Consider the following 25,450-nt stretch of genomic DNA (forward strand, 5'->3'; position numbering starts at 1 on the left):
TGAAGTGGGAATTCATTAAGAGGTTCTTGTTTCTCAGTGCTGTGGAAATGGCACATTACCCTACTAAGCAAGGTTCTTTCCCAACCCATCTAGATGACTGTCTTAAAAAAAAAAAAAAAAAAAAAAAAAAAAAAAAAACTTACCTTAAGTACTCTCTTCCCACTTCCAACCACAATTTTAACTTACCAAATTGGTGGTTTAAGACTTTCTCAAAAGATTTTCTCTTTTGCCATGTATTGCATGCTCTAAATATCCTACTGGAACAGACTTTCAGGCTGATGAAGAGCCTCGTGTATGTCAATCAGCAGGGGACAGTAATGGCTAAGTTCTCTGCCATTGTTTTAATATTAAAAGTTTGCCTACTTACCAATGATATGCGTATGCCTACTCCTTGTGTCAGGGAACCCCAGGAGACAGGGAGCTGTTCCTGGAGAAAGAATTCCCCCTCTGTCCTATAGGAACTATTAATGATGGGCAAGTCAATTTCTTCTACGTGATGATTAATAGCAAGTTGTATAGGATAGATTTTCAGTTTCATGTGCAATTGTCTCTTACTACTACTGCTACTAATTATTATACATCATGGAAGTATTTATTTTATTCCATAAATTAAGAAAAAAAAATCTACTACCTAAAACTTTGTGGAATGGAACACTGCATTGTGAATCAGGATAACTTGGGTTCATATCCTGACATAAACTAATTAACTTTGTGATCCTGAGCAAATCATTTACTCTCTCTTTGCCCAGTTCCTCATATATAAAAGGGGGGAATTGAACCACATGACCCTTGTAAGATTCCTTTAAGTTCTAAATATATGTGATTACAAGTTGGTAGAGAGGATTAGTGTTTTGTTTTATTTTGAATTATTCATTTAGCAGGAATAGAAAAAAGTTCTCAGTTGAGGAAATCACAGATATAGAGGGAAAATTCTGTATGTGGGGTTGAGGACTCAATCTGGATTGAATTTCCCCTTTTAGACAAGTTCCCTTTCCAGTCTGGGCCTCAGTTTCCTCGCCACTAAAATAAAGAAATTGAATGACAGTCGCTGATCCCAAGAAAATCCAGGGAACGCCTACAATCAGCGTGAGGGTGAATCCGCGCGAATTGGGAAATCCAGCCCTTCTGGGCTTGTTGGTGGGGAGCCCTGGCGCTTTGTGCGTTTTGATTGGAGAGCTGTCGACATGAAAACCTGCTCCCCGCTCCACCCTCTGGTGACTTTGGAGTCCAGAAGCAGGTGCTCTGGGCAAGGGGTCCTCATTGTGCTCCTGCATCTTCTTTCCTTTAGGCATTTGGAATCCCGTACGGAGGGACAGAAGCTGAAAAGGATGTGAAGCTGAATCCCGGCTGGGAAGCCGGCCATGAAGCTTTCTCCTCGCAAGCTGATTTGAGTTTAGAAGAATCTTTGCCTGATTTCCTTTGCATCTCGTAGACCCTCACGCAAGAGAGAAGTTTCTCTGAGCTTGAAAATTCTCTTGGTTCTAGTCCTTGCGAGCCTTGTAACTGCTTCTCTTTTCTCTTCGTTTGGAGGCACTCCCCTTTCCTTTTCTCTGTCGCTTTTCCCCCGTCTTGTGAGGTGCAGTGGAAAGAAAACTGCATTTGGAGAGTCCCGACTCTAGTCGAGCTAGTTACCTCGGAGAAGTCATTTGATATGGCCCCGCCTGTTTCTTGTCAAATGAGAACGTTGGACTAGATCACTTGTAAGGTTTTACTGTGCGATAAGCTTCTAGTCGAGGACCTGCGTTGATCCTCTTGCTCCCTCAGTAGTGTGAACAGTGGAACTCAGACCACAGAGCAGGAGCCGAGAAGGAACCGCTCCCTGCAGGTCAGGCCCCAGCTGCTAGGAGGGCAGTGGAAGCTCTCCAGTTTTTGCAGATCCCCACCGCCTCTGCACGGGCTTCCCAGCTTTTCCCTTGCACAGTGGTGCACCCAAACGCACCTTCGCAGACCCGCTTCAGCCCACTCCACTACGCTGTCTGCACTCTTAGTTCGAGCAAGTGACCACAGCCTCGGGACCCTGGACAGCTCTTGAAGTTTTAGGTGCGGGCCCAGAATCTTGTACCTACTTCTTTAGTCCATTGTTGTACTTTTCCCTGCGCGCCATGCAGTCCCTCAACATCACCTCGGAGCAGTTAGCTCGGCTCCTGCGGGAGCACAACATGAGTCGGGAGCAATTCATCTCCCTATACGGGCTGCGACCCCTAGTCTACAGTCCCGAGCTGCCTGGCGCTGCCAAACTAGCCTTCGTACTCATCTCTGTGCTCATCTTTGTCTTGGCACTTTTCGGCAACGGCCTGGTACTCTATGTGGTAACCCGAAGCAAGGCTATGCGGAAGGTCACCAACATCTTCATCGGTTCACTGGCACTCAGCGACCTGTTCATTACCTTTTTCTGCATCCCGGTCACCATGCTTCAGAATATCTCCAGCGACTGGCTAGGTGGTAAGCTTGACTCTGTGCTTTATCTCTTTTCTCTTCTCCTTCCCTCCACTAAAACCACCCCTATCCTTTTCTTCCAATCCATTCCCAGATCTTTCCTCCCCTTTCTCTTTCTTGGGGATTTTTCTGATGGTATTAGAATTTCATTTTCACCTCTGCATTTTGGATAGCCTTTCGTCTCTACTGGCAGGTACACTTCCCCATGAATGACGGTGACTCCCGTTTCTTTAGCATTTTAAGGTTTGCAAAGTACTTTCCTCTTGAAGTTGGAAGACACGAATGAAAGCTTATCATATCCCATTATTTGGAGGAGGACACGAGGCTGAGAGCTGCAGCTATTTATTCTAGATTGGATCTCTGCTAAGGGTTTGAAACCCAGGATTTCTGACTGAGTCCAACGATCTATCGACTGCACTGGGCTCTCCTGCTTCCCTATGCATTAGCCAAGAAGCCCTAAGCAAGAACCAGACAGGAGAAATATGACCAGATTACCTTCCTTTCATTTTCAGTTACATCTTAGCCAAATAGGTAGGGAGAAAGAGCCCAGAATTTGGCAACTAGTATTTAAAATAATGGAAGTTAAAGTTGGCAGATAGTAGAGATTTTCAGTGGAAGGAACTAAGGCAAGAGACATCAAATGACTTGCTTAAGGTTAAATATAAATCAATAAGGGGAAAGGACTAAGATTTGCATCCACCTCTTTTGACTCTCAATGCAGTGTGCTTCCTATTACATCAGGTCACCTCTCAAAGGGTGTGGTCAAGGTGTAAGCTCCCTACCTCAGCTTTTCAGAAACAAGGATAGTGCTAAAGGACAGACATTTTGGGTACACTTAGTTAGAGACTCCTGGGAGAGACAGGCAAAAGGAGGAAAGTTAGTAGGCCTTGAATAGGATGCACCTGTTAGGCTACAGTCCATTCCTTTTCAAGTATAAATACTGCCTTTGTCCCTTTTGGGGCATCTTCTGTACCTGAAATGAATATAGGACTGGTGCTAGGCATGAAATCTGAGTAAATAAACTGGCAACATATTAATAGACTTGAACGAGAAAAAGGATGATTGTTTTGTGGAGTTTTATTTTAGTTAATCCTTTAGTAATTGCCCACAGAAAAATCTCAAGTTTGGTCCCTAGTTCATAACTTTAGATTTCTATCTAAACAATGCTTGACTTCCATTTAACTTCATCTGGCAGGGGATCTGTTCCACTTAATAAATGTGCTAAAAGGATTGTTTGCCATCTCTTTTGGTACTGAAAGGTTTTCTAGAACTCATTACTTATTAGGCTCACAGTGAGAACACAAATTAAGGTTGCAGGAATGATTGACTTTCTTTAAATATCACGATAGAATTATTCTACATGGAGTTTATAACAAGCATTGTTTTTCAATTAGCACAATGAATGAAAAGAGCCAGGCTGTTAGTTGAACCATTGAAACACATCAAGAAATACCCTACTTTGACCTTCAGAGTTTTTCCTGTTTAACTCAGTGCTTTTTGTGGTGCCTAACAGACTTAATGAAAGCTTTCGGAATTGGATTATAAATTTGCTTTTCATGGTTACAGTCTCCATACTTACATTTAAAAAATAATTGTTTTATTTTTCTGGCCATACCTGTATATTGTTTTTTTTTTTTTTTTAACACACATTTCTTTATTAATCATGTTGGGAAAGAAAAATCAGGACAAAAAGGGAAAACCATGACAGAAGAAAGAACCAGAAAAAAGTGGACATAGCATGTGTTTTGATTTATATTCAATCTTCATGGTTCTCTTTCTGGATGCAGATGTCATTTTCTATCAAAATTTTATTGGGATTTTCTTGGATTTCTTGTTAAAAAAAATAAATCTATTAACTTTCATTAAAAAAACCGAGTCCCAAATTCTTTCTCTCCTTTTACTTCCTCCCCCAATCATTGATAAAACAAGCAATATATCAGTAAAAAATGAAAATGTAAAAAACATATTTCCATATACACCATGTTAAAACAGATTTAAATAAAAAATATGCTTCAATCTGCACTTTGGGTTCTTTTTGTGGAGATGAAGAGCATTTCTCATCATGAATTCTCATAAAGTGTCAGACATATAGAAAGCCCTACACATGGCTTTATGAATCATATTGGGAGAGAAAAATCAGAGCAAAAGGGAAAAACTATGGGAGAGAAAAAAACAGAAAAAAAAGAATTGAACATAGGAAGTGTTCATTTATATTCGGTCTCCTTAGTTCTTTTTTTTTGGATACAGATGGCATTTTGGTCCAAAGTCTATTGGGATTGGTTTGGATCACTGAACCACTGAGAATAATCAAATCTTTCACAATTGATCATTGTATATTCTTGTTATTATTGTGTATTTCTTAGCCAGTAACAAATATTTTTGATTACTGCTACTTTATAATATAGTTTTAGGTTTGATACTGCTAAGCCACCATCCTTTGATTTTTTTTTTTTTTACCATTAATTCCCTTAATATTCTTGACCTTTTGTTCTTCCAGATGAATTTTGTTATTTTTTTCTAGTTCTATAAAGTTATGTTTTGGCAGTTTGGTATAACATTGAACAAGTAGATCAAATTTTTTCCCAATTGCTTAAATCTGGCTTTATTTGTGTGAGAAGTGTTTTGTAATTGTGTTTGTATAGTTTCTATGTTTATCTTGGTGGATAGCCCCCCAAGTATTTTATTTTGCAGACATTAATTTCAAATGGAATTTCTCTTTCTATATTTTGCTGATGGGCTTTGTCAGTAATAAATAGAAATACTGATGATTTGTGTGGGTTTATTTTATATCCTGCAACTTTGTTAAGCTGTGAATTGTTTCTAGTAGGTTTTGGGATGATTTTCTAGGATTCTCTAATTATATCATCATATCATCTGCAAAAAATGATAGTTTTATTTCCTTATTTTCTATTCTATTTCCTTTAATTAATTTATTTTTCTTATTGCTAAAGCCAAGATTTCTAGTACAATGTTAAATAATGGTGGTGATAATGGGCATCATTGTTTCACCTCTGATCTTACTGAGAATTCTTCCAGCTTCTCTCCATTATACATAATGTTTGCTGTTGGTTTTAAATAGATACTGCTTTTTATATTAAGGAAAGCTCCTTTTATCCCTATGATCTCTAGTGTTATTTTTTTTTTTAATATGAATGGATGCTGTATTTTGTCAAAAGCTTTTTCTGCATCAATTAAGTTCATCATATGATTTCTGTTGGTTTTGTTATTGATATGGTCAATTAAGGCAATTCTTTTCCTGATATTGAACCAGCTCTGCTTTCCTGGTATAAATCTTACTTTTTCATCTTGTATTATCCTGCTGATAAGTTGTTGTGATCTCTCTGCTAATATTTTATTTAACATTTTTGCATCAATATTCATGAGAGAAATTGGTCTGTAATTTTCTTTTTCTTTTTTGGTTCTTCCTGGTTTAGATGTCATTATTATATTTGTTCATGGAAGGAATTTGTCAATACTCTTTTACCTATTTTTCCAAGTAGTTTACATAGTATTGGAATTAATTGTTCTTGTTTGGTACAATGAACTTGTAAATCCATCCAGCCCCAGAGTTTTTTTTTTTTTTTCTAGAAAGTTCCTTAATAGCTTGTTCAATTTCTTGTTCTAAAATGGGACTGTTTAAGTAATTTATTTCCTCCTCTCTTAATCTGGGCAATTTATATTTTGTAAATATTCATCCATTTTGGTTAGATTGTAAAACTTGCTGCCATACAGTTGGGCAAAATAGTTCCTAATTATTGCTTTAATTTCTTTGTCATTGGTGGTAAGTTCACTGTTTTCGTTTTTGATGTTGGTGATTTTTTTCTTTCCTTTTTCTAATCAAATTAACATTTTAAAATTTATTTTAAAATTTATATTTTTACTATTTTTATTCATAATAATTATTTGATTAATTATTATTTTTATATTTAATATATAAATTACTTTTAAAATCTATTTTGTTGGTTTTTATTAATTTAATAGTTTTCTTAATTTCAATTTTATTAATCTCTCCTTTAAGTTTCAGAATTTCTAATTTGTTATTTAATTGGGGCTTTTAAATTTGTTTTTTTTTTCTAACTTTTTTAGTTGCATGTTCTCTTTCTCTATTTTTATCCTCTTTCTCTATTTTATTTATATGGATATTTAGAGATGCAAAATTTCCCCCAAGAACTGCTTTGGCTGCATCCCATAGATTGTGGTATGTTGGCTCATTATTGTTATTCTCTTAGATAAAATTATGGATTGGTTCTTTGATTTGTTGTTTGACCTACTCTTTTTTTTTTTTTTAACAGTTATATTATTTGATTTCCAATTGAGTTTTAGTCTATCTTTCCCTGCCCTTTTATTGAATATCACTTTTATTGCATTGTGGTCTGAAAAGGAAACATTTACTATTTCTACCTTTTAGCATTTTATGGTGGTATTTTATGCCCTAGTTCATGGTCAATTTTTTGTATAGGTGCCATCTACTGCCTAGAAAAAGGTGTATTCCTTTCTATCTCTATTCAATTTTCTCCACAGATATATCATATCTAGGTTTTTTAGGATTCTATTAATTTCTCTAATTTCTTTACTGTTTATTTTGTGTTGAAATTTATCTCATCCTGAAAAGGGAAATTTGAAGTTCCTGAATAGTATAGTTTTGCTGTCTATTTCTTCCCTTAATTGGCTTAAAATATTCTCTAGAAATTTGTATGTTCTACCACTTGGTGCATACATATTTAGTATGGTGATTACTTTATTGTTTACAGTACCCTTTTTCAAGATGTACTATTTTTACTTTTGCTTTATCTGTGATCAGAATTGCTATCTCTGATTTTATTACTTCCCCTGAAGCATAACAAATTATGTTCCAGTCTTTTACCTTTTTTTCTGTATGTGTGTCTCTGTGTCAAATGTATTTCTTATAAATAACATATTGTAGGATTCTTTTTTTTAACCCATTATGCTATTCACTTCCATTTTATGGGAGAGTTCATCCCATTCACAGTTATGATTACCAGCTCTGTATTTTCCTCCATTCTAATTTCTCCATGTATATACTTTTGTTCTTTCTTTCCACCCTGTTCTTTGTTATGTTTTTTTAACCATCCTAACCATTTATTTCCTATTACCCTTCTCCCTTTTTCTTAGTAATGTTTTATTTTAACTCACATCACCCATTACCTTATCTTCTTTTACCCTTTCCCTCTTCTCTTACCTTTTTCCTAGTGTTTCTACCCTGCCTTCTATCCTGTCTCTTCCTGACTGTTGTTCCTTGATATTTGAATCATTTTTATTTGACAGCTTGTAGTATTTTTTCCTTGAGATTGTAGTTTTGCAGTTTTGCAACAATTTTCTTTGAGGTTTTCCTTGTGGGATCTCTTTTCAAAGGTGATTTATGGACTCTTTCAATAAGTATTTCTCCCTCTGTTTCTAGAATATTGGGGCAGTTTTCCTTGATGATTTCTTCAAGAATGTTATCCAGGCTCTTTTTGTTGGATATTTACATTGTCTCTTCTGGTTCTATTTTTCTAGATCAGCTGTTTTTCTAATAAGGCATTTTACATTTTCTTCTATTTTTTCATTCTTTTTAGTATATTTGTTTGATTCTTCATGCCATTAGATTCCATTTGCCTTGTTCTAGTTTATAATGTGTTCTTTTCTTCACTTAGCATTTGTATCTTTTTTCCTTTTGGTTAATTCAACTTTTTAAGGAGTTGTTTCCTTCAGACAATTTTTTCCTTACTTTTCCAAGCTGTTGACTCTCACTTGAATACCTCTCATTTCCCTTCTCAATTTTTTTCTATTTCTCTTATTTGTCTTTTAAAGTGTTTTGTGAGCATTTCCAAGAAATGTCTTTGGGCTTGAGGCTAATTCATATCAGTCTTTGAGATTTCTTCTATGGATATTTTGCTCTCATCTGAGTTGGTGTTTTTTATTCTGCCCTGTCACCAGAGTAGCTTTCTATGGTCAAGGTTCTTTTCTGTTTCTTGTTCATTTTCTTTCATTTTGTTTTGGTATTTCCTCTTTTGTTACTTTTATAGTGAGACTCTGCTCTGGGGCTAAAGAGATCACTGTCTCAAAATTCCTGTGCATCTCTGAGCCTTGGCTTTGAGTACAAGAGCTTCTTGTATTTTCAGGGGGTACCTTTGCCTGTTTTTTTCCAGGAAACAGCCTCATTTCTGAGCTGGGCCTTGGAGACTGTCCCACTAATCTACTTCTCTATTGAACCAGGACTGAGGGTCTAAGTTGCTGATTTGCTGTCATTAAGAATTGTACAATATTTCAGAGTCTGATTTTTTTTTGTACAGCAAAATAACAGTTTGGTCATGTATACTTATTGTGTATCTAATTTATATTTTAATATATTTAACATCTACTGGTCATCCTGCCATCTGGGGGAGGGGGTGGGGGGTAAGGGGTGAAAAATTGGAACAAGAGGTTTGGCAATTGTTTATGCTGTAAAGTTACTCATACATATAACCTGTAAATAAAAGGCTATTAAATAAAAAAAAGATCTTCTCATTGGTTTTCTTAAAGTCTATCTAAGCCGTGCTGAATACCCTTTTCACTCCAGTGAAGCTGACTTTTCTTGAAGTGTTTCTAGTCTATCTTGAGCTGGAGAGTGGTTTTATTCTGTCAGATTCTGTTCAAAGGTTTGGTTTCATGTGGTTTTCAAGGGAAACTGGAAGAATTTGAGAAGCTTCCTGGCTTTCTTCCACTATCTTGGCTCTACCCCCAGAATTCTCAATTGTCTTCACAATTGCATATTTAAGGAATCCTAAGTACTGCTGTTTGATAGGCAAAAAATATCATTCAGATTAAAAAAAAATAAAAGGGAGAGGGGAAATATACTCTTCTTTGAACAGATAGGTAGACTTGATCCCTGGAAAAATGCTAGATTAGATAAAATGGTGATTTGTTAGCCTCTTAGGAAAATAGTGGTCATGCTGCAAGCCAGCATGGACTTATTGAAAACAAGCTATATCAGATTAATATCATTAAAAATATAAATTGACATGGAAGAAAGATCAGAGCAGTGTCAAATATTTTGTACTCATGAATCTTAGTAAAATATTTGACAGCCTCATCCTAATATATGACATTAAGGAATGAAGAATGGATGTTGCACCAGTTAGCTGGGTTTAGAACTATTTGAATGACCAGACCCATAGAGTAGAGGTTTGTTAGTTGATTCCATCTTAGGAAGAAGTTTAGAAGTAGTGCACCAAGTCTCTGTTCTTGGCTCTGTTTTGACCAATACCTTTACAGATGAAGACACATTTCCTGATAAAAAGAAACAAATACATCATATGCAAGTCTTTAGCTCTCCCAATTGGATAGCCTGGGGATCAGAGGGCAGAAACTCATAGAATCATAGAAGTTTAAGTCAGAAAGGCTTTTAGATTAGAATCAGAAAGAACTAATTAAAGGTCATCTAGATCAGACCCCTTATTTTACAGATGAAGGAATGCAGTGAGAAGAAAGATGATTTAACCAAGGTCACAAAGGCAGTATGGCATTGCTAGGATTTCAGATCCTCTTATGACAAACCCAAAGTACTACTTATACTACATTTTATACTATACACAAAACAAATATGTTCAAACCTGTGAGGAAGGGAATGAAACCAGATTAAGAGTGGTGGAATTGTTGGGGTAGATGGATTATAGGTCAATTTAAGGATGAAGAATACTTTTGAGAGGATTCATATGGAGATGGCATGATAGAGAACTGCAAGCAGGATAGAATTTCAGAATTCAGGATTGTGGAGATAGGTAGCCTCATAGTATGGAGTGAAAATGAAAATGTAAGATTAAATGGCTTCTGAACTCTCAATGTGTTGCATTTAACAATGCAACATTTAAGACATAGCGATTCTCTTATTTACCAAGTCTGCCAAATCAAGAAATAAGCTTAGTCTGGCTTGACTTGTTGATAAAACTATTTTGACTTGTAGGAGCAGCTGGGTGGCATAATGGATAGAGTTCTGGACCTGGAATAAGGAAGACTCACTTTCCTGAGTTCAAATCTGGCCACAGTTGCTTATTAGCTAGGTGACCCTGTGAAAGTCACTTACCCCTGTTTGCCTCAGTTCTTCATCTGTAAAATGATCCAGAGAAGGAATGACAAACAACTCCAGCATCTTTGCTAAGAAAATATCAAATGAGGTCACAGGCAGACATAATTGAACAATAATAGCAACAACACCAACAATTATCTTGTATTGTGATCCCTGTTTCTTGACAGTGCTCACAAACCATCCCTTTATTTGTTCTAGTATTTTCTCAGGAATACATAGAAGAGTAAATATGTTTCTCCTTTTTAAAATAAAGACAATATTTGCTCATCTCTACATCTCTAATTTTGCAGTACAACTACATCTCCAGTCCTGCAGCATAACCATCATTCTGTAATTAATTAATTTGAGATATATTAAGATTGAGGTCTTGGGAATTAAGGAGGGCCTCAAGACAAGGGTATAGATTGACATGTCAATCAATTTGTCAATAATCCTCTGTTAAGTTCTTACTATGTGTCAAGCAGTGTGCTACACATCCTATAGAATAATGAGTGAGGTGTAGAATTCCTTAAGAAAGGAGCAAGAATGACTTTAATAGTGGTAGATGAATGAAACAATGGTCTTAATAGAGTAATAGAGATATATAGATGACTTGAAAGGAGAGGTTTCTGATTGAGGTATCTGCAAGTGATATCCAGGAGCAAAGAATATGTCTACTACTTCTGTTGGCCAAATATTTAAAAAAGCATAATAACAGCTAATTAAGAAGGTGGTCAGGAATTAGTGTCTTTCTGGAGCACTATGTTTCCATAAATAATAGATGATGTGAAGGGTGTTAGTTGAAAAAAACATCAAATTTTTAAAAGAATGAAGGGCACTCTGTTAATAGTAGAAGTTTGGAAGCTTGAGAGTGGTTTAGAGAAAAAATGAAATGAAAAACTAGATATAGATTATGCAGGTGTAAGCTGAGATAAAGATAAAATTAAGAAAGATATTGATGAAAGGATGTGGGAGGAGAATGAAAATCACAGGAAGGTAGACGTGCATTTGATTAGAATTTACCAGGTGGGTGATGGGAAAGTGCTGGAATACTGAGGCTCCCATCTCTAGTGTTCTGTGATGAATGAGCATATCAGTCTTGAGAAATGACATTTTCCAATGCTAGCCACTCCAAACATTGGGGAGATGGGTGTGTAGGTGATAGGGAGTTTTGTCTGGGTATCTCAGTCAATAAATACTGGTCTTCAGGTATCAAGGATAAGATTGAACTCAGTCTGGAAGACTACTTCATACTTGAAGGATAGGGAATAAGACCTTTTCAGAAGGTATCCTGCATGTGGAACATGTGACTTCATCAAGATTGTCACATGGCTAGGAACTCAACTTTGTGTCCATGGAAGGCTGGCTCTATAGTACTTTCAGCAGTCTGACACTGGGGCTCTCTGATGGATCTGCTCTGGCTTGCTTATGGTTGTCAGTCCCATTTGGTTCATTATCTCTGGATTCCTGAGGCCCAGGATCTCTTATGGTATATGGGTGATGCAGTGGATAGAGTATTGGACTTGGAGTTCAGAAGACCTACGTTTGAATCCTGCCACTTACTGTCTGTGTAACCTTGGGCAACTAATTTTGCATCTGTCAACTTCAGTTTCTTTATGTGTAAATGATATTGTTATTATCAACATTATCAATCTCTTATTCAAAGATCAAAATGGAAGTTTCTAATGATGATTGTGGTTGGATTCTCAGCAATAAAAATGATTGAATGGAAGCCAGATATGACTACTACAAGAAAGCACTATCTCCATTCACTATTTACATATCCAAGTCCCCTTGTTGAGTTAAGGACAATTTATGCTGGAAAAATTGATTGTACTAGATGTCTGTGGTGCTCCTTTACAGATCTGAGACTCTTAATCATAGAGTAAGAACAAAAATATCATCAATGTATTCTCCCTGTAACCTTTTGAGGTAGATAAGATATATAATACCTATATTATATTATATATTATACCTATTATAAGATATTTATAAGATATATTATACCTATTAGGAAGTTGAAGCTCAGAGAAATTTTGTCTTGATCAAGATTGTCATATGACTAGGAACTCAGCAGCTGAGTATTTCTGAATTACAGGAATGTGAAGGGTCCTTGCTTGGTAGGAGTATAGAATTCTGGTCTTTCAAGTATTAAGTCTGTGCTCTTTCTACTACAATGTACCAACATATCATTTCAGAGTATATTGGATTTTGAAAAAACCCAAGATTCATTCACCTTCAAGAATGTTGAGTAATGTGGGTACAAAATATGAGTGATATACTATTTGATTTGAAAAGTTACTGAAATAACTTTTCTTGTGTAACTTGAAGTTGTTTTGTGTAGGAGATTTTGAAAAACATCTTCAAATTACTCAAGCAATGACTGCATCATTGACATGAGTACTTTGTTTCTCAAAGTGGTTACTTTGAAGAGTATATCCCTCCTAGGATCAGTGTTATATCTGCCAGGGATTTCAGAGAACATTTTGTTTGGCTCTCTCATTTTCTTGATGAGAAGACTGCAGTCTGAACTTAGATTATATTAATTTTTTTTTGTACAAACAAAACCAACAGAAAAGATTAAAAGGGAAATACAAAGTTGAGAAAAAAAATTTTCCAGCCAGTTTTTCTGATAGAAAGAGATCTCATTTCTAAAATATATAAAGAATGGTGTCAAAGTTATAAACATACAAGTCATTCCCCAAATGAGAAATGGTCAAACGATATGAAAAAACAGTGTTTAGATGATGAAATTAAAGCCATCTATAGTCATATGAAAAAATTCTCCAAATCACTATTTATTAGAGAAATGAAAATTAAAACAACTTTGAGATACCACCTAATACCTCTCAGATTGCCTAAAATGACTGAAAAGGATAAAGATAAATGTTGGAGGGGATGTGGGAAAACTGTGACACTAATGCATTATTGATGGAGTTGTGAAATGATCCAACTATTCTGGAGAACAATATGGAACTATGCCCCAAGTGCTATTAAACTGTACATACTTCAATCCACCAGTTCAAAAGAACTCTAAGAATGAAGAACCAGAACAACTGACAATTTTCTCTGTGTCAATTACAGAGATTATACTCACAACAACTCTGCACAAAGTCACAGCAGCAACAACAAAAGAAAATAAAGGGACACTAAAAGACGTTAGAACTCAAATCAATGCAACAGCCAGTCTTCATTTCTGATCATCAGAAAAAAAAAACATAACTTCTTCCCCTTAAGTAGAAGTATAGTGTGATATGTGATAGAGCCCCTGTTTCCCAAGGATTAGGAAAAAAAGGTGACAATTGGCTTTATTGGCTAAAGAAAAGGAAAAAGCTTAAGCTTTTCTCCCTTGACAGTTCGCTGGTGTTCTGTAATTATGTGAGCCTTCTGGTCACCAATAGACATAGAAAGTCCTACCCTTTTGGAAAAAGACCATTCTGATTTAGTGAATATCTGAAAATTAGGAAAGTAACCATACTCAGCCTTTGTGAGAAGATAATTTTCCAAATAGAAGTTGGGGAGGGGGTACATCTATGAAGCTACATGTCACTGTATCCTCATTACATATCTTTGCTATAGTAGAAACAAGTAAACCTTTTGTTAATCGTTCAATTACTTTTAAGTACCTCATTTCATCCCAGTATTAAACTGAATTACCAGGCTACCAGTATGAATTTAGTACCACTTAATAATGGATTATAAGAGTGGAATGAGGCTTGTTTTACTTAACTTCTTTGTTACAAAAGAGTTCTATTTGGAACTTATTGAGAACTGACAGTGATTCTTTTTTAAATAAGTGAACAAAAAACCTCAAGAGGTTATCTACAATAATCACCATAACTCATGTTCATACAGCACCTTAAAGTTTGCAAAGCACTTTAAAAAAATTGTCCAAATTCTTCATTTTATACATTCACATAACAGAGTTTGATTAACCATTCTTCAACTGATGGGAATGTAATTTGTCCACCATTTTGCTACTATATAATACAGCTATAAATTTTTTGGTATTCATGGGGTCATTCTTTCTGCCATTAATTTCCTTGGTATGTAATCACTATAGTGAGAAAGCTAGTTCATTCATTATGCACAGATTAAAATTTTTTTTCATTTCATTCTAACTTGTTCTCCAAAAAAGTTAGACTAATGCATAGCTCCATCAAAAGTATCCTAATTTTCTTGCTTCCTCACTTACCCTTCGATGTTGAGTATTTTCATTTTTTATAACTTTTGTCAACTTGATGCATGTGAAATGATAACAGAATTTATTAAAAATAATTTATGTGTTTTGAAACCCCTCTTCCCCATGATTGTCAACAATTTTTCTTTTTTCTGAAAATTATTTCTTCTTATGTTTCAGCCACATTATTGTTAGGAAATGGCTCTTTATTTTTAGAGAATTGTATCAGTTTCCTATAGATTTTGGATGTTGGTTAGATACCATTTATTAATCACTTGAATATATGCTAGATACTCTCTTAAGCACTGGCTACATAGTTCTTTCCATGCCCCCAACAAAGAATTCACATTATAATGGGAGAGATAACATCTAAATAATTATGTATGTACAAGACACACATGGAATAGATTGATGATAACCTTATAGGGGGAGTATTCAAATATGGAGGGGAAAGAGTCTCCAGTAGAATGCAGGATTTGAGCTGAATCTTTAAGAAAGCCAGTTAAACCAGGAGGCAGAGGTGAGGAGGAAGAGCATTTCAGGCAAACAAGAAAGCCACTGAAAAAAGAATAAAAGCAATTGATTTAGTGTTGTGTGTAAGAAATATCAGTAGGTCACTGTAGCTGAATCATGGAGTTTCTTGAATGCATTGAAGGGAGTAAAAGATTAAAATGGACAGGTAGAAAAGAGCCAATTTGTAATATCAAATAGCAGACCTTATAGTTAAGCATGAACTGTCAGGAAACTAGCTTTTATTGAGCAGGGAGGGACATATTTGTATTTAGGAAAATCCCTTTGGCAGATGGAATGGGGTGGGGTGATACTTGAGACAGGAAGACCATTTAAAAAGGCTGTTGTAATAGCCCAGGCAAGAGCTGATGAGGTTGAAATTGAGATTATAAGCCTGTCTGTTGGGAAGATTCCAATTCCTTTCACAGTAATAGGAAAGTTTGGAAGAAAGTCTGGAAGGAATTATATTTTAGACATAATGAGTTTGAGATGCTCAAGAAACATTCAATTTGAGACTTTCAAAAGGTAGTTGTTGATGCAGGAATGGGGCTCAGCCCTATTATTTAAAAATAATAGGGCTGGGTATATAGATCTGGGAATCATTTTCAGAGAGATGATAATTAAGCCAATGGGAGTGAATAAGTTCACCAACTGAGATAATGCATAGAGAAAAGAGGAGTCCCAGGACAGTGTCTTGGTCTCACAATTAATAAACTTGATATAGATGAAGATCTGTTAAAACAAAGATCTATAAAAACAGTAATAAAATAGGTTGAAGAACTAGAAGGGAGCAAAGTCACACAAACTTAGAGAAGAGAGATTCTAAGAGCAAGTGATCAGCAGCATCAATTGTTGCAGAGAGATCCAGAATGATGAAAACTGAGAAAGAGAAATGAGAAGACTTCTTTGTTTTAAGAATAGTTATTTAAAGGGCAGCTAGATGGTGCAGTGGATAGAGCACCAGCCCTGAAGTCAGGAGGACCTGAGTTGAAATCTGGTCTCAGACATTTAACACTTCCTAGCTGTGTGACTTTGGGCAAGTCACTTAACCCCAATTGCCTCAGGAAAAAAAAAAGCAAAAAAAAGAAGATATTTAATCGAATAATTAGTAACTTTAAGAGAGAGAGTAGTTTCAACTGAGGTTGGAAGTCAAGTTGGTATCTTGTTCAAGTACCATGGTGGAACAAAATAAGGTACTTGTACTTCACTCAACAATCAACTAAAAGAGGTTTACCTAGGCATAGCACAGAAAAAACATTCAACAAGGATAGTATAGTGCTTAACTTGGGTAAATGTGGGTCCTCTTCAACTCTATGTGGAAACAGGTCTGATTAGTAGGACCAGACTCCTGAGCTCTTGAAAAATCTGTTGAGTTTGAAGGACTCTGACTTCATATTAGTAGAACTTTTTAATGCCCTTAGATGACCAGAGAGCCACATTAATATGACCAGATGTTTTCAGGAAGGGGCATCAAGGTAGCTTTAATCTTAGCACCCTTGACCAATCAAGTCCCCAGGATGAATATGTGCAGTGAATGTGAGAATAAGGAAGGGTTCAAGGACAACATTAACATAGCAAGGGTGACTGATTGGAATGATGTAGTAATACAATATTTGATAATAGACAATTTGGAAAGAGAGAAAATTTTAGGAAAAAAGATAATGAGTTCTTTTTTGGATATGTTGAATTCAAGAATCCTACAGAACATCTAATTTAAGATGTCCAGAAAGCAATAAATGATACAAAAATGGAGCTCAGAAGAGAGACTAGGTCTAGATATATAGAAGTATGACTCATCTATATAAAGATGAGTATTTAACCTATGGAATATACAGACCTATATAGATAGATATATATATATACATAACCTGTGTATATATAATTTATTAGCCCAAAATATACATATACATATACACGCCTACAATACATATATTCATATGCATATGAAGAGAGAAGAGTGCCAAGAATAGAAATTTGGAATTATATGAAAAAACAGCAGGAGACTGAGAAGCAGTGGCCAGATAGGTAAGTAGAAGAGAACTAGGAGAAAATAGCATCATGAAAATATTAAAGAAGAGATATCACTATGAGGAGATGGTGATTGACAATGTCAAGGGCTGCAGAAGTTAAGGCCATTATTTTTAACAATTAAGTAATTGACAACTTTGCATAGAGTAGTTTCAGTTGAATTCCAAACCAGATTGCAAAGGACTTTTAAATAAGTGAGAGGAGAGGAAGTGATACCTAATATATCTATTATAAATGTTGACTACTATACTAGTTACCTAGTGTAAATGGATTTTTAGGGAGTTTAGCCAAGAAGACAATAAAAGATTTAAAGAATAGATAATGGAGAAAGTCTACTTAACTGAGGATTCTTTTTTAAAGGATGGGGGCAATGTGCCATGCTTGTAGATGGCAGAGGAGACTGTCGATAAAGAGATACTGATTTGAGAGTTCAGTTTATTAACTCTTTGACAACATTTTCACTGTTTTTCTTATACAATTAATGCTAGCATGAGGAGTTTAGATAAATATTTCTAACCCCTTTATAGAAGGATCTGTCCATGGGTTTGTTTTATAAAAAACAATTTTTTAAAACATAAGTGCCATATTTTTTGAAGGTTTTTTTGGGATCTATGTCAAAATAAATATGTGTGTTGTTTTTCTTTTCCTCCTCTTTAAACAAGTCATTGTCAAGTTTTCCTAATATTGTAATGAGCTTACATCAATAGTATAAATCCAGCTTGATTACAACAAAATTTTTTTATTAGTTGCTATAGTTTTTAAAAAGTAGAATACATCAATTCTACTAATTACATTGATCATAGTCAATTCTGAATAAGTATTTGATTTCAGCTACCTTGGAAAACTTCTCTTGAAACAAAGTTTATAAGTGTTAAGCAAAAGGAGTCTAATACTTAAACATGTGTAATACTTATTTAAATAATACTTATTTAATACTTATTTAAATAATACTTCTCTCTCTGTTATCTCCTTAGGTTCTGTTTTATTCTTCTAAAATATACAGATTAATGACTGTGCGGCTCTGTGCGGCACTTGCCTTTTCTGAGCCTAAATTTCCCCATTTCTAAAATTAGGAGTTTAGATAAAGGAAACCATCTTTAAGTTTCCTTTCATCTCTAAATTCCATAATCCCTAGCCTTAGTAAAGGGAAGAGTCACATTTTCTCAATTTGGAATGAGGGCATGTGTCAGAGGTGTGGCTCTAATGCCAACATCTGAGATAAAATGAGGCACTCAAAATTCATTGAGTATTTACTATCAGGAGGTTTATTTTGTCCTAACACAGCAACGATATGCAACAAAGATACAGTGGCACTTGGTTTCTCTTTAAGAAATGTTCAAAATATTTCTTCAAGTTCCATGTAAAAACAATTGTTAACATTCATTTAAAAAATTTTGAGTTTTAAATTCTCTCCCTCCTTCCATCCTTCCTTGAGAATTCAAGCAATTTGAAATAGATTATACATGTGCAGTCATACAAAATATATTTTTGTATTAGTCATGTTGCAAAAGAAAATCAGACCAAAAAACTCCAAGAATATTTAAAAAAAAATAAGTATGCTTCAATCTGCATTTAGATTCCATTAGTTCTTTCTCTGGAGGTGGATAGCATTTTTCAAAATAATTCATTCAGAATGATCTTGGATCACTATTTTGCTGAGAATAGTTAATTCTTTCAGAGTTGATCATTATACAGTTTTGTGTTACTGTGTGCAATATTCCCCTGGTTATGCTCACTTCACTTTTCGTCAATTCATATTAAGTATTCCCTGTTTTTTTTCCCCTGAAAACATCCTCCTTGTCATTCTTATAGCACAAAAGTATTCAATTACATTCATACACCCCATTTGTGCCTCCCTTCAATTTTTAATTCTTTGCCACCACAAAAAAATTTCTATAAATATTTTTGAAAACATACGTCCTTTTCTTTTTCTTTTTTTTCTTTTTCTTTCTTTCTTTTTCTTTTTTAAAATCTCTTTGGAATACAAACCCACTAGTAGTATTGCTGTGTATGCACAGATTTATGAATCTTTTGGGCATAGTTTCAAATTGCTATCCAGAATGATTGGACCAGTTCACAACTCCACTAACAATGCATTAATGTTTACATTTCACCATATCACCTCCCAAGATTTGTCATTTTCCTTTTCTGTCATATTAGTCAATCTGATAAGTGTGAGGTAGTAGGATTTCAGAATTATTTTAATTTTTATTTCTCTAATCAATAGTGATTTGGAGTATTTTTCTTGTGACTATATATAGCTATTTTTTGCTATATACATTTATCATAAGTAGAACTTCTTATTTTATTTCTTCCTTTTGTTGGGAATCTATAGAAATACTAATGATTTCCATCTCACCTCTATATGGAAACTTTCTGTCTTCAGGAGAGGATATTTATTCAAATGGGCTTTAAAAATCCACCAAGTCTGAAGTGCCTAAAATCCACATGGGAGCAAATTTTTATGGCCTTATATTTATTTTTTCTCATTTACTGTTTCTTGTGTGATGATGATTGATATGTTCTCCATCCTTTGATTTGCTTGTTTCACTTTCCTTTATTTCATTAAGACCTTTCCAGATTTCTTTGTAATTAATCTCAATTAGTTCATAGCATTATGTTACAGTATCATTTTCATTCACTGGATAGACTCCTGACCTGTAAAATGGGAGGAGATATTTGAAATAATATGTTCCAATCTTTTCTTTTTATGGAATAGGAAACCAACGTCTTATAGAATGGAAATTATTTGTATGTCTTGACATGTCTATATCTGTTTTTTCCTTTTGTGATGACCCAGCTCTAGCCTATGGCATATCCCTCAAATAATGGACACTTCATTTTTAAGGTACTTTGTATCTTTGGAACTCCTAAAACAATAGTGCACAACCACCCCATCACCCTCAATAAGTTTACCTTTAATATCCAAAAGATATAATAAATTCAAAGGAAAAGCATTTTCATGAAATGGATTAGAAATAAATATAGCAACAAGTCATTGCTTTAATAAACTTGTGACACCATCTCCTACAATTCCCACAATTATATATGGGAAAGCAAAATATGCCTTCAAAACTGCAGAGCCTCTGATGTCTTCTGGTCATATATCCCACTGTTTTCAATAAGCATTTTCTCAGCTCATCCCTACATAATGCTGATCGGCTGGACATTGTTACATCAAAAGCTGCTCCACTAAATTTATTATCTTTATCAGGCTCTGCACTGCAGGGGCCTCTTCTCATAGAAACAAACTATCTTTGTAGTTTTTCTTTGACTCCAACTTCTGATTCTACTGTTTTTCTTTCGTATTAGAAGAATTGACTCACCATAATTTTTTTAGCTTACTGACAATAGGCTTCTTCTTGCTACCGATCTTTAGAAACAGAATAAATCTTTTTAGTGAATGGCATAAAAACCTGATTTTAGCTTACCTTTCTTGTTCCCTATAGTCTTGGATCTAACTTGCATCCCCAACAAGAAAATCTCACACCAGGAATATAGGCTAATTAGAATAGAGTAGGATGCTTTCTAAATAGCTAATATTCTCACACTTTTATCTTTTATTTTGGACTTGCTTTCCCCCTCTTAGTCTGTGGACTTGGGTACCTCTGATGGAAATCTCACTCTAGATTATGATGACTATGTTCTTCTAGTGTCTTCCTAATACATAGCTTGTTTGTATATAGTTGTTTGCATGTATTTGTGATCATTTATTAGCATTTTCCTTATTTTCTCCACTCTTTACATCTATTTCCTTCCAATTTATTTGGTCTCTTTCCTTGTGAGGAACCTCTTTCAGGTTTATTGAAATAACACTTTTTCAATGTTTACATGAATAAAAGCATTCCTGAGTTTTAGCACTGTATGACACCTACTGAGATAGCATTAAGAGTATATTTCAGTTCTATTAAGGTAACTCTAGAGGGAGCTCAGGAACACTAGGTGACTTAGTAACTGCTGGAACTGCAGTCAGGAAGACTTGGGTTTAATTCCAACTCAGACTTTCTGTGTTGCTCTGGGCAAGTCACTTAACTTCTTTTTGTCTCAGTTTCTTATCTATAAAATAAGAATAATAACACCACTTATCTCCAAAGGTTGTTATTAGGATCAAATGAGATAATATTTTAAATGTATTTCATGAACTTTAAATGTCAGATAGACATCTCTGCAAATGTCCTCTTCTGAAGTTTCATCCCAGCACAGAGGTACCTTGGATTTCCAAAGGCACATTGGTACCATCTACTAAATGAAGCCTTTTCCGTCCTCTCTCCTAGTGTTTTCTTTTTATAAAATTACTCCCTATCCATCTTGTATATAACTCAATTTGCTTGTTTTTTCCTTCCAGATTGTCAGTTCCTTGAAAGTAAGAACTATTTCCTCCCTTTATTTCCCCAGCATAGTGTCTGCACATTGTAGATACTTAATAAAACCTTACTGAGTGACTGATGTGTCACTATACTTTACACACCAATGGAAAACAAGTTGTCAGGTTCTGCCAAACTAGAAAAGTTTCAAGTATAACTCCAGTAATACATTACAGGACCACAGATTCAAAGCTGAAACTACTCTTAGAGGTCATTCATTAAACCTGTTTATTTAAAAAAATGAAGAAACTGAGGTCCAGAGAGGTGAAATAACAATCAAGTTCCACAGGTAATTCATAAGAAAATGATGATTGCAACTTTGTTTTTTTGACTCTCTGTCCAGCTCTTTTTACTTGGCTCTGTGATATTTCCTTTGTGTGATGTATCAGTCATGAGCATAGCCAAGTTTGGAAATGGACAGTCATAATAATTTATAGAAACTGCCTATTTAGGTATTGAGGTGATTTATTTGGCACAGGTATAAGGGAAAGTAGGACAACAGTGAAATCCTGATTTCATGAGGGAATGTGCCAGGGAAGTACCAGTTGACTATATCTTATGTGAAATAAAAAATTACTCCCAAATGATAGGAATATGAACAGATAATTGAACTCTAAGAATATTGTTTTCTTCCCTTAAAGATCAAAAGAATGAAGAGACCAAATTCAATAGCATTGAGCTTAATAGAAAATCAATTCTACTACTTCTGAGAACTAGGATTTTATACCTCTGTGTAGCTTTATTATTATTATTATTATTAAAGAAAGAAATAAGAAGAAGAAAGAAAGGAAGGAAGAGAGAAAGAAAGAAGCAAAGAAAGAAGAATCTGTCTCATTCTCACTTCTCCTTCAGTTAACAGAGAACAGAGGATGAATATAGATTCTGAGAAGGTTTTCACTAAAAGGCCATGGACCACTACACTTAGTTAAATCATAAAATTACATGTCTGTGTCATTCTGAAGCTTTTGCAGTTGAAAATACCTTATGATTTCTTTGGTCAGACACTCTCATTTTGGAAGATAGCTATTTAATCACATTTGGCAATTTCACTTTGTGTAAAATGAAGTTTTCTATATATTATGAATAACTGGTAACTGTGGAAATTTATATATATATATATATATATTTTTTTTTTTGGAACTGATAGCTGCATTTACAAGTTTCTTTTATTTCTTTAAAAATTAATCTTATCTCTGTAACAATGAATTACATGTTTACAAAAAGTCAGTCAAAATATTTATTAATTATGTGTCAACCATTGTGCAAAGTGCTGGGAATATAAATGTAGGCAAAAGACAGGCTTTGTCCTCAAGAATCTCACAGTCAAAAGGGGATGATAACATGCAAACCATTACATAGAAACAAACAACTGGCAGAAGAAGTTGAAAATAATAAATAGAGAAAAGGACAAGAATTATAGGATGGGGAGTAATAAGAAGGGATTAAAATTTAATATTTCAGCATAACTATGAATGTATTTCCCCATATTCACTGAATAGAAGCTATAATCCAAGGATAGTGATAAAATATCTCATGTAATTCAGTGCTTCATTTCTTGAAAATCTTTAACATGTTAAATGGAGAAGGTGTTATTCATTACAGGTTTCTTTTAAAGCATGACAGGTTTCTAATAATAAATCTAGCACCTTGGTGGTATACTATGCTAATCAAATGTGAGAGGGGAAGACAAGGAAGGTATGGAGGGAAAGAGGGAAGAAGGAATAAAGGGAAAGGGAGAAGAGCTTAAAACAAACAAAAAAAGAATCTGACCATAGGAAATTATTATGGTGACAGGGAAGTCCAAGACATAAACTCAGAAAAGGACAAAGATAAAAAAAAAACCCTCCAAAGATAAATTGGAAATGGTTTTAAGCCCAGAAAAACTCATAGAAGAGTATGAAAAGGAGCTTAAAATCATACAACAAAGATAGAAGAAAGATTCAGAAAGGAAATGAGAGTGATACAACAGAATCATGAAAAAATAGTCAGCAGCTTAGAAAATTGCTTAAAAATAGAATTGGCTAAATTAAAAAGAAGATACAAAAATTACTGGAAAAAACAACTTAAAAAGCAGTTGGTTAAATAGAAAAGAAAGTAGAAAATATAATTGAGTAGAATACCTCACTTGCCAATTCAGCAAGTGAAAGCTAATGATTCTAGGAGACATTAAGAATCAGTCAAAGAAATTCAAAAGACTGAAAAAAGTGTAAGAAAATGTAAAATATCTCATGGGAAAACAACAGACTTGGAAAATAGATCTAGGACAGACAATATCAGAATCATTGGACTACCTAAAAATCATAATTCTGTTTTTAAGGAGTTTTTTTTAAGCTAATTATTTTGCTTCCTTTTCCAAGATGTTGACTGCATTTTCATAATTCTCTTGCATAACTCTCATTTTTTCCTTATTTTTCTTCTCACTTTTATTTGATTTTAAAAATCATTTTTGAGTTCATTTAAAAGGATTTTTTGGCCTTAAGACCAATTCATATTCCCCTTTGTAGGGTTATATGTAGGCATTTTGACATTGCTATTATCTTCTAGGTTTGTGTTTTGATCACCATAGTTTTCTATTGTCAGGGCTCTTTTTTTTTTTTTTTTTTTGGTTTGTTTTTTGCTCATCTTTAAAAAGGTGAACTATGTTTCTGAGGTACTGGGGCACTGGCCCAAGCTTCTTGTGCTGGGGACCAGCTAGTCTGGTCACTGATTATCTGTGCCAAACCCTCTGGAGTTGGTGGCATGGCTATTGTGTTGATATAGCTTAGTCTAGTTGTTTCTGTTGTATTGTGGTTTCCAGCCTGGCAGTTTGCCTACTGTACTTGGGCCAGAGGCCTCACAACTAGCCTTCTGTGCCAATGGCCTACTGAACCAAAATTCAAAAAATGAACTCTAGTTGTTGATCTGTGTTGATCTGAGCCTTCCACTGGCTTGCTTGGACAATGCAAGTATTGGGTTCCCCCTTTTATACAAGACAGACTTTTCCTGAAATTCTTCTATGTTATCCTAGGCAGGAAAAATTGTTTCACTGCATATTTTTGTGGATTTTGTCACTCCAGAATTGTTTTTAGAGGCTTGATTTAATGTTGTTTCTGAAGGAAACTGGGGAGAGTTCAGGCAATTTCCTAGCTTCTTCCACCAAATTGGCACTGCCAATCTAGCAAATATTTAAAGAGAGCTACCTTCTTTCCTATAAGTCTTCTATCTTCCAGGCTAAAATAGCCTTCTTTTCTTCAACTAATTCTTATATTGTTTTTTTCTCTATTTCCGTCGCTCTTCTGAATCACCTGAATTCAGTCCAATTCAACAAGCATTTATTAATCATTAGTTTTAACAAAGCACTATCATGCAGTGCTAGACATTGAGCATATGAAAAAACCTGCCAAAATTTCATTTATGTCTTTTCTAAAATATGCTGCTGTTACTATGGCTGTTGGAAGAGAACTTCTCTGCTTATATCAGCTACTGGGTTCTTTGTAACCCCAAATCTGAGATCTTTAGGCCTTGATCTTTGTGAATACCAGATAATAACTACATAAATTTATCCTCTAGGCAGATATGTTTAATAAAGTCTATCAATACATGGGAGCTAGGTGACACAGTGGATATAGTGCTTGTCCTGGAATCAAGAAAACCGGATTCCAAATTCAGCTTCAGACACCTACTAGCAATGTGACTTTGAGAAAATTACTTAACCTATTTGCCTCAGTTTCTTCTCTGTAAAATGAGGTGGAGAAGGAAATGGCAAACCACTTCAATAGCTTTGCCAAGAAAACCAAAATGGGATCACAAAGAGTCAGCCATAATTAAAAAGACTCAAATGACTTAACAAAAACAAAATCAACACATGATCCTACTCTCTACCATCCCACTTTCAATTATTTCCATGAC

The 25,450-nt window shown here is 34.7% G+C and overlaps 1 protein-coding gene across 1 annotated transcript in view; it reads left to right on the plus strand.

Moving 5' to 3' along the window:
• The first annotated feature begins 1,505 nt into the window (after positions 1 to 1,505).
• QRFPR (pyroglutamylated RFamide peptide receptor) overlaps positions 1,506 to 25,450 on the plus strand; it is a 69,190-nt gene continuing 45,245 nt past the window's right edge. Inside the window, exon 1 of the mRNA XM_003772773.2 lies at positions 1,506 to 2,442. Within this exon, the coding sequence (XP_003772821.1) occupies positions 2,103 to 2,442 (340 nt within the window). The 5' untranslated portion in view covers positions 1,506 to 2,102. The remainder of the gene's footprint in view (positions 2,443 to 25,450) is intronic.

Source organism: Sarcophilus harrisii, chromosome 6 (genome assembly GCF_902635505.1).
Source record: "Sarcophilus harrisii chromosome 6, mSarHar1.11, whole genome shotgun sequence".
In the NCBI taxonomy this organism is placed as follows: Eukaryota; Metazoa; Chordata; class Mammalia; order Dasyuromorphia; family Dasyuridae; genus Sarcophilus; species Sarcophilus harrisii.